This window comes from Garra rufa, chromosome 5 (assembly GCF_049309525.1).
Source record: "Garra rufa chromosome 5, GarRuf1.0, whole genome shotgun sequence".
Taxonomy (NCBI): domain Eukaryota; kingdom Metazoa; phylum Chordata; class Actinopteri; order Cypriniformes; family Cyprinidae; genus Garra; species Garra rufa.
The window spans coordinates 40,621,381-40,632,443 of NC_133365.1; the positions used below are offsets into that span (position 1 = coordinate 40,621,381).

The 11,063-nt window shown below is 35.3% G+C and overlaps 1 protein-coding gene across 1 annotated transcript; it reads right to left on the reverse strand.

Annotated features, from left to right (window-relative positions):
- Positions 1–4,433: 4,433 nt before the first annotated feature.
- chmp1b (charged multivesicular body protein 1B) lies at positions 4,434–9,145 on the reverse strand. Its single transcript, XM_073840198.1, has 8 exons — positions 8,983–9,145; positions 8,265–8,362; positions 6,867–7,013; positions 6,707–6,775; positions 6,516–6,623; positions 6,368–6,411; positions 5,318–5,390; positions 4,434–5,232 (listed from the first exon to the last, which is right to left on the reverse strand). The coding sequence occupies exons 1-8, from the start codon at positions 8,996–8,998 to the stop codon at positions 5,188–5,190; spliced, it is 600 nt and encodes a 199-aa protein (XP_073696299.1). The 5' UTR covers positions 8,999–9,145; the 3' UTR covers positions 4,434–5,187.
- Positions 9,146–11,063: the final 1,918 nt, after the last annotated feature.

Below are 11,063 nucleotides of genomic sequence, written 5' to 3' on the forward strand. Positions count from 1 at the left end.
ACTGTAAATACAAAATACACACCATAGATTAGAACTTTTATACAAATTTAAATAAATGAAACTAATATTTATGTAATTTATGAACAGATTTTTTTAAAATAATAGAACGTCTCCAAAGGGATAGCTAACTTTTGTGCACATCCCTAGTCGGTCCAAATTTGATCACCAAAGACGTTTCTGCGATCTTGTCACTTCATGTGCCATTACATTCCACCGACACTTGCTAGATTTCAGCAGAACATGTCTCTTCAGACTTGTCAAGAGCGCATGGAGTCAGTGGTGAAGTGCAGAGGGACAGCAGGTCAGGGGGATTACTGGCAAACACCTCTCACCTGGGAATGTGGTCACTATGACAATCACCTCAGCTTACCGTAAGATATAGACAGAACAGGGAGAGAGGGACAGGGACAGATTTAATAACTACGGCTTCAAAACCGGACTGAAGAATGATCTCATGGTTAATGCTGGGAATGGCTTTAGGGACTGATAGATGGATGGTTTAATGGATGGACGGATGAATTGATGGACGGTGCCATGTCTATAGATGAATGTTAACAATGTTTTTGTTAATTGTCTCATCATTAAAGAAACACAGAACACAGAGTGACACACAACTCTTCCCAAAGGACAAACACACAGAGCTAATGTCTCACGAGAAATCATGGTTGCTAACACAAGTTCTTCAGACACACACACACAAACATCCATGCTCCTAGAGTTTTAGTTTCATCTTAAGTACAGATAATTATCCTTTTTATCTAAAACACGTTGAAGTATTTTAAAGAATATATATATATTTAGAAGTCATTTTTAAAATATTTTTACTGTAATTAAGAGTAAGAACTTTAAAGATGTTCCTTAAAGACACACTTCATAAATTAAGTATTTGTTAAATAAAAAAACATTTTAGCATAAATATAAGAATTTAAGTAACATATACAATATTAATATTTGAATATAAAGTATAAAAAATAATTAAAATAATAAAAATATATGAGAAATTATGTGTTTATAAACTTATGTATGACAGATAAGAGATGTATGTGAACTTTAAATTCCCTGACTCACCTTCAGCTGCTCCTCTTCCTTAGGATCCCAAAAAACTCTGGAATGTTGGTCCATATTACATCCTTATGCTTAATGAGAAACACACAAAGCGTGTTTCTGATTTTCATACTAGTTTAGAAATGTACCGTTCTGTCTCCGTGTTCTCAGTGTAAATAGCATAATATTACGAGCGGTCAGTCCATCTCTCTGGTGTTAAAGTCACTCCAGCAAAAGAGGCAGAGAAAGAGACAGTGGGTGAGACAGAAAGGTTGGGTATGCAGGGGCAGGGCAAAAGAGAATGGGAGGAGAAAAGATGAGAGATGGTCACGAAAATTAGTGGCATTTTCATTAACAGTACATAACAGTACACAAGCATTATGTTTCCAATACCTAACGTTATAATGATGCTATTCAAAAGTCAGTAACATTTTTTTTTTTGGAGAAATATCTGCAATACACATGATTGTTAAAAATCAAAAGATCCTCCATATATTCTTTTTACATACAAGGTTAAACAAAATATTATCTACATCTACAGATGGTATATACACAGGTATATATTAACATATGAATACATTGTTCTTGGTCTTACTGTACAAGCATATACAACCTGAATATACATATATATAGGACAAAAAAGTCTCTTATAGTCTCCTTACCTCACCTTAAAAAAACTGTATTATTGTGAAATATTATTCAAATGTAAAATAAATGTTTTTTGCTTTTTATTCCTGAGATGGCAAGATTGAACAGCAGCCATTACTCCAGTCTTCAGTTAGTGTCACATGATCCTTCAGAAATCCTTATAATATGGGTGATTTGGTGCTCAAAAGACGTTCATTTAACTGACAAAATCTAAATAAGAGACCTCCACTGTTTTTACTGAGCAACTTTGTTGTACACTCTTAAAAATAAAGGTTCCTAAAGGGTGTTTTTGCCGTGATGCCATAGAAGAACCATTTTGGTTCCCCAAAGAACCTTTCAGTAAGCAGTTTCGAAAAGAACCATTTTGGAGAACATTTTAAAAAAATCTAAAGAACCTTTTTTGACTATAAAGAAGCTTTTCTGCATTTGAAAGGTTCCATAGATGTTCAAGGTTCTTCAAAGAACCATGACGCCAATAAAGAACCTATTTTTAAGAGTTTATTTTGTAAATGTTAGCAAATTTACATTTTCTTTGTTGTCAGTTTAAGGTAGGGTATATACTAATGCCTACTTTCTGCGCTAGTGTCACCTTCAAACAATCTTCGCAAATTCCCCTTTCCCACTTCACGCATCAAACAGAGCTCTTACAGTCTAGAAAAGTGACAGTAAAAGTAGGCTAATCAAAGATCCAACATATAGGAATACTTTTAACTTGAAGTTCAGCTTACCTGTCAAGAAGAATGCAAGTCTGTTGTACAGACTGGAACTCAAACATTTAATGAAATTCCTTCATCTTGTAAAAACACTGCCAGTGTTTACCATTGTTTTACCCCGTTGTCTATCTTTGTGTATTTTGGCAAGTCTTTACATTTTGCCTTGCACTTCTGTAATTTAATTTTTCCACAGCAGCTAAAAGCCCTCTGGCTCAGCCTGCTAAAATGTTGACAGGCAGGTGGGACATTCAGACTGAATGCATTGGTTGCACAAACATTTTATGGCCCTGAGCCTTCCACAGATGATATATACAGTGGAGATTAAAATTAAAGAACAACCTATAATTTCCTCAATTTCAAGGTCACTGCTTAATCCTATTTAAAGTTATCCTACACTCTTAAAAATAAAGGTGCTTTAAAAAGTTCACAGCGATGCCATAGAAGAATCATTTTTGGTTCTTCAAAGAACCATTCAGTCAAAGGTTCCGTAAAGAACCGTCTCTTTCTTACCTTTTTATAATCTGAAGAACCTTCTTTCACCACAAAGAACCTTTTGTGAAACAGACAGGTTCTTTAGATGTTAAAGGTTCTTTATGGAACCACTTAGACAAAAAAGGTTCGTCTATGGCATTGTGAAGCACCTTTATTTTTTAAAGTGTAACAGGGCAATTTTATAAGAATATTACCTAAAAAACTTAAATGAGATATTTGAAGAAGAACACTGATCAAAATGAGAGAAAACTTACAGATTCTCCATGTTATTGGGTTTAATTTGGCACATGGTGCCAATTTCGTTAATTATATGACAAATCCTATTTAACTGGCAGCATTCCTCCAGTTTTCACTGAGATTGCAAGATTGCAGTGCTCCTCTAAGGTGAATGAAACCCTGCCACAGGAGGTTGTCCAGATGAAGGCCACTGCAAGATAAATTGGTCATTCTAAAAAAATCTGGGATTTCTTGAATATCGTAGGTTTACAATGACACTAATTCATTCAAATCCTTCAAAAAAGCTGGTCGTCCATGACAGAACAAGATAATGCAGAGACTCTCAATTGGAATTGGTTCAACACTGCAGCTGGAATTGCTTGCCAGTTCAGTGCTGAACAGTGTAGGCTCTATGTCTTAGCATGTTAAAAGAAGTCAGACTGAAAGTGCACTCTGCAGTGACCAAGCCTCTCATCAGCAGAAAGAATCAAAAGGCTAAGCTCACCTTTGCTGAGGAGTTGTTCACTTAAGTGATGAAAACCAGTTTAATTCATTTATGTCTGATGGAAAACATTATGTTTAGTGTCAAACTGAGGAAAGTTTGACACTCTACAGTTACCAAACTATGTAAGAAAGTGGAAGAAAAGTGGAACAAGATCACACCAGCAGTCTGAGAAACTAGTCTTGTCCTGCAGTCACAGATATGCCAAAGTCATTCAAAGCAAAGACCTATACACTTCCTACTAAGAGACTTTTTACCAATATAACAAAAATGTTTCTGGAAATAAAAGCCTACCTTACCTTTTGAGCAATGAACAAATCATTGATTCTTGTGTTTATGCATTTTACAAAATGTCCCAACATTTTTGGAAATGGGACTGTACAAGGAAAAGTGCACTTTTGAAAGATACAAAGATAAAACTCATGAACTCATGTCATCTAGAATAAATGTGCATATTTACAGGTGGAAACACAAAATCAGTTAAGACTCCAATGGGAAATTATATGAATGTTCTTGGTTTTGGTTTTTGAGCAGCTCTTTTCTCGTTGGATTCAAGACCCAGTGTACCAGAAACAGCTGCTCAGCTCTGCTAACTCTGAACCCAACGGACCAATCAAAACCTATCACTGTTCTAACTCTTCAGCCCAATGGACCAATCAAAACCATCATCTTGTTGTGCCCAACAGGCCAATCACACAGTCACTGTACCAAGTCTGAAAACCATAACAATCACAACAATGTCAGAAAATCAGAATGCCAGCTGGTTCTTTGTGGAAAACTGATTTTCCCAATAAATAATTTACAGACAAAAACAGAGAAAAGGATTTGCAAAATGTTTATTTATATACAGACAAACATATATATGTTCTCATTTGAGCCGTACATTGCCAAAAGCATTACTTTCTCTCTTTTTTTTTTTTTTTTACATTTTGGATAAACCAAAATAGAATAAATGAACAAAGATCAGTGTTTCTCTAAAAACTAAAGATATAAATAATTTGATAAACTGGGGATTTTACTGCTTTGGACAAAATGATGAAACTTTATTCAACTCATCATCTTGATCACATGCATTTAAGTTACAAATTCCCACAATGCTTCAAAGCAAACCATGTGTGCAGCAGGAAGAAACAGATGTCACAAATTTACTCAACATTTGTCTGATATCAGTGCTTATATAGATTAATGTAGCTACACTGCCATACAATGTATTTGAAAGACAAGCAGGTATTTAAAACATGAACGCAAATAAAAAGAGAAATGCATAATAATCTTTCATTCAATTATTAGTGACTGAATTCAGAGCAGGACCCCAGAACTAACCTGATGACAGCAGCGTTACCATGTAATTACCATTTGTAATTTTGTCTGACTGAGTTTCCAAGCCTGTTATTGTGGATAATGAAAGCTGCACACCCATCCTCAAATGCATAAAATGAAGACTAAACACAAACAATGAGGCCGATATTTCCAGGAGTCAGTAAACAGGGGATATGTTTCTTACAAACTCGCATATACACAATCTTTCTCTTTCTCTTTCACACACACATACACACACCCACCCTGTTCTCCTTAAACCTGGTCTCTGAGTTTGGCCAGTCTCTGAGAGAGCTCATCCTACAGTAAGAAATATAAAACAATTATAGTACATACCATTTATGAGTTTGTATTTCTATATTCAAGTATGTGTGTGTTATAATACCTGTTCTGCAGATGCTACGCTGGTTCCCACCGATCCTGTCTGACCTTGAGGAAGCTCCATATTGAGGTCCAGCCTTAACACACAAGCACAGACATTGCTTTTTTATCTAATATTTTTGTCCTAAATTGGGTTGAGCTTCCAAAAAGATTTCATTTACTGTCTGAATATCAATAATTATTTTCTAAAAGAGTAAATACTTTTCAATAATTGCTAATCTGTTACACTACCTGTCAAAAGTTTTTGAACAGTAAGATTTTTAATGTTTTTTTTAAAGATGTCACTTTTGCTCACCAAGCCTGCATTTATTTGATCCAAAGTACAGCAAAAACGGTACAATTTTGAAATATTTTTACTATTTAAAATAACTTAAATGTAATTTATTCCTGTTATTTCAAAGCTGAATTTTAGCATCATTACTCCAGTCACATGATCATTCAGAAATCATTCCAATATTCTGATTCTGCTCAAAAAACATGTATTATTATTATTATTATGCTGAAAACAGCCGAGTAGACATTTTTCAGGTTTCTTTGATGAACAGAAAGTTCAGAAGAACAGCATTTATCTGAAATAGAAATCCTTTGTAACAGGTTTTACAAAAAAAATTATACTGACTCGAAGCTTTTGAATGATTTAGTGTATAATGTTACAAATGCTTTTTGTTTTAGATAAACGCTGATCTTTGGATCTTTCTATTCATCAAAGAATCCTTGAAAAAAAATACTCAACTGTTTTAAATATTGATAATAAATGTTTCATGAACAGCAAATCAGCATATTAGAATGATTTCTGAAGGATCATGTGACACTGAAGACTGGAGTAATGATGCTGAAAATTTAGATTTGATCATAGGAATAAATTAAATCTTAAAATATATTCAAATAGAAAACAGTTATTTTAAACAGTAAAAATATTGTTGTACTTTGGAATAAATAAATGCAGGCTTGGTGAGCAAGAAGGACTTATTTAAAAAACAATAAAAAGCTTCCTTTTCAAAAACTTTTGACTGGTAGTGTGTGATATAGTAATAATAATTTGAAATGTTCTTACCCAGCCTCATCCGCCAATTCCATCATCAGAGCATCGACTTGACCCTAAAACACAGCACAGTGTCACAAAAGGCAAAACAACTACTATGTCAGACAGTGTATATCTGACCTACAGTGCAGTCATTGTAGTAAGCAAGTGTATGTATCACCTGTGGTGTAGTGAGTGTTGTGGTGCTGCTCATTGTGTCCTCCATCTGAGCCGTCTGTACGTCCAGAGTTTCAAACTGGCGCTCAAACTTTTCCATTAGAGCTGAAATCTGACCAATCAGAACACAGAGAATTAATACAGCCAAAAAAATCTAAACATATCACCTCATAAACAGAGAATTCATCCCCTTACCTTCTCAAGGTTCATGCTCTTCAGGGTCACATCCATACCCTTCACCACACCAGCCATAGATTTGGTGACCTGGAGAATAAAAATCAAAAGTCAACTGTTAAACGTATTGGATAAACACTTGGGTATATCTAGTTTAAAAAGGAAAACGCAGTTTGTGTACCTGGTTCATAGTGACAGCCGTCTGTACTCGTGCAGCCACAGCATCTACTCTTGCACTCATTCGGAGAAAGTTCACTGATTGGTTTTTCTGACGGATGGCGTTTTCCGCATGTATCCGGGCGACCTCCATATTGCCCTTCTGGATTGCCTAAGTAACACAGACATAAACAGCAGTTCATTGGGACATTGGTCACCAAAACAGTCTTAGACTTTAAATGAACACTCCACTTTTTTTGGAAATAGGCTCATTCTCCAACTCCCCCCGAGTTAATAAGTTGATTTTTACTGTTTTGAAATCCATTCAGCCGTTCTCCTGTTCTGGCGATATCACTTTTAGCATAGATCATTGAATCCTATTAGACCAATAGCATCGCGTTCAAAAATGACCAACGAGTTTCGGTATTTGTCCTATTTAAAACTTGACTCTTCTGCAGTTATATCGTGTACTAAGACTGGTGGAAATGTAAAGATGCGATTTTCCAGGCCGATAAGATTAGGAACTACACTTCCATTCCGGCGTAATAGTCAAGGAAGTTTGCTGCCGTAATATGGCCGAAGCAGGTGCAGTAATATCACGCAGCACATCGCAGCACAATGTGATCAACTGCATGCACAGGGAGTGTTCCTCATTGAAAGTTACCTAGCTGGGAACTAATTTCAGGCGCTGCATGATATTACTGCGCCTGCTGCGTCCATATTACGCCAGCAAACTTCCTTGACTATTACGCCGGAATAGGAGTGTAGTTCCTAATCTTATCGGCCTAGAAAATCACATCTTTACATTTTCCGCCGGTCTTAGTACACGATATAACTGCAGAAGAGTCAAGTTTTAAATAGGACAAATACCGAAACTCATTGGTTATTTTTGAACATGATGCTATTGGTATAATAGGATTCAATGATCTATGCTAAGCTATGCTAAAAATGATATTGCCAGAACAGGAGAACAGCTGAATGGATTTCAAAACGGTAAAACTCAACTTATAAACACGGGGGGAGTTGGAGAATGAGCCTATTTCCAAAAAAGTGGAGTGTTCCTTTAAAGCAATGCATTTTATATATGGCTTAAGTGTGAACAGAATTGATGACCAGATTGCTTTACAAACCTTGTAACAATAATGAGAATACCTTGCTTTTTTTTTTACTTTCAATTATGTTTTGGCTATATATTCTGACTTTCAGATTAATGTAATTCTTGAACATATGTTTACTTTCACTTTCACAAGCATAACGTATCAGTACTTTTTACTGTGAAAAACATGATACTCATAAAGCATCTCTGAAATCCTTAGCATGGGTGTTCGGTGAGGATGCTTCAGTCTAAAATTACTTTCTCTGAATAAATGGAGTGTTTAAACGCCATTTAATGGATAAGTGAGTTTTGTTTTTGTTTGTTTACCTTCTTGACCTTGGCCTTCTCTGCTTTCTCTTCTTTGTCGCATTTCTTCGAGCTCCGCTGAAGTTCTTTGGCTGCAAACTTGAGGTTAAACAAATTCTCTGGAGTCAAAAGTCAAGGAAAGATTTTAAAAAGAAAAGCAATGTTTGTGTTATTACCTGCTACCTTCAATAGTTTTTATATGCACAATACACACCTTAACAATGTAACGATTACATTATAAAGAAACAAAGTACACCGTGTCGAAACTGAACAAACTAGTCTGACAGGCTGGGCTGAGAGATCACCTAAATAACACGTAGGCGGCGACATCACGTAATTCTACGTCACAGTCTTACCTGGCGGAATTTGACGATGTTTTTGATAACGTTATAATTCCAATAAACACTTGTAAATTCAGAAACTGACAAAACTAAAAACAGAAGTACGGGGAGTTCAGCACCTCATTTAATTTTCCGATTCAAATCGCTTTACTACGCTACATGTTACTAAAATCCACTCTGTAAATAAATCTCTATCTCCACTGACTAGAGAAGAAATACCGCAAGTGGGCTGTTTGATATAACGGCTATAATGTAACGTAACCCGACCTATTGGTATATACTAAAAATGTTGCCACCGCCGAGTTAAACCCGTGAAAAACTCTCAGTAAAAGTGATATTGGTCCTATCGACAAAAAGTGAATCTGAATCGGGCCCGACCCTCCAGTCTACAAGGATACTCTCCATGTTCGGCATAACAATCCGGTTTGTCTGCTGGTTCTTCTTGAGGAAATGTGACGATTAGACAGAAGTAGTTTTAAGTCTTGCCAAGCTCTTCGTGTTGACCAGTAACTGTCCCCCTCTCTGTTTGTTGTAATTTTCCTGTATTCACTTCCGGCTTCTCCAAACAACTGGAGTGATGTCACAGTCATGCGCTCAGGTCAGTCGCGGTGATGTCACTGGCAAAACAGTAAAGAGAAAATAACGCGTTGTCACTGAATTTTGATCTATTTTTATATATACGTGAAATATTCAATTCAAAACTTTTTTCAAAGTTTACTAAGATCCTCCTATTATCTTGTTGAAACCCACAATCATTTTTAAAATATCAATCTAATATATATATATAAAATCATAATTTACTGGGTATGTTCAGTTGGGAGGTGGCTGTCCCGAACCCAAACCATATTTCAACTTATGAAAAAAAATCTACTTATAAAAAAAGGTATTTTATTTAATTGTTGTTTTTAAAAATATCTTTTGACTTTTTTTAACTAAAGAAAAAAATATGTTTAATTTATGTTTTCTGTAAATCATGAAACTACCGAAACAGGCTGTTTTGTTTTAGTCCATTGGCTGGGGGTGATTTTTGATTTTCACCTTTATGATGAGGACATATTCCTGTTTCCTCTCTCTCTCATAGCTACAAGGTGTGAGTAGATAGGTCCCATCATTCTGAGGTGAATTGTTTTTAAAAGCCTGAAAATCTGTGTGTAACTTTAAGGAACGTCACCACAGAACACATAACAGTTTCATAACAATTAGTTATGTATACTCAGCTACCAGCTAAGATGTTATGATAGTGTTTGGTTCAAAATATATTATAATTAATTAATCCTTAAAGGGGTCATCGGATACAAAACTCACTGTTACATATTGTTTGAACATTAATGTGTGTTGGCAGTTTGTGTACACAACCACCCTACAATTATAAAAATCCATCCAATGGTATTTTTTTTTTTTAATCTTTAAAAGTAATATCCCCTTTTTAAAATCAGGTCATTCTCAGCTTCTTGTCACACTGACAGAGGCCGCTCCTACGATAGTAGATTGACATGAGGGCCTTACCTTAGACCCGACCTGACTCCGACCGCCATTGTGTGACTCAGGTGCAGGGGAAGATAAGAATGCCTCTGATTGAGGTGTTCTGTTGAATGTAACAATCAACATAGCAGTAGTTATTTACTCTGGACATTACTAACATTTTTAAAAAGGAAAGCGCCGATCCCAATCTACATATGTTTTTTAGTCCGTGCAAATCATTCCTGATGCAGCTTCATCCACAGCAGAAGTGAGCATAAGGTTTTTTTTTATGCATCTTTGCAAACGACCTTTCTTAATAATGTGCTTGTTGGCAAGTTTTGCCGCTGAACGTGGCTAAAGTAAACATTGCGGCTCATAATCCAACATCAGAGAGTGGCGGGGCGAGTAGAGCTTATTTGCATTTAAAGGGACCATGCAAAAAAATGAGCTGATTTTGACAAGGTAAAAGGGTGTTTTATTACACTACTGTTGAGAATTTTTAACCAAAGTATATTATAGACTTTTCATTAAGACCCTAAAGAATTATATGAACTTGTAGAAAATGGGCATTCGATGACCCCTTTAACCTTGAAACCAGTATGATTAACTTTTGGCAAAAGACAGACTGGATTCAAATACAACAAATCTCATAATTCACAATTTAAATATTGTTAAAAATGTAATTATAATTGATTTACCTTTGATTTTTTTAATATAAATAAAAATTAGAAATGATATATTTACAAGTAAGATGTATGCAAAATCTTAATAGGTCAATATAACCCTCCTTAAATTATATATTATTGGTGTCTCGGTAGTGACAAATTTGGGGAGACGACAAATATTCCAAAACCTTCTAAAAAATACAATATGAGAAGAATTAACTTCACTATTACTAGAAATGTATGTCTAGCAAACATACAAAATTGGTTGAAAAAACTCTGACTTTGAACCAATTCTGTATAATGTTCCATATAACATCACAATTTTATCTACTGGTGACTGGTACGGATCAGAA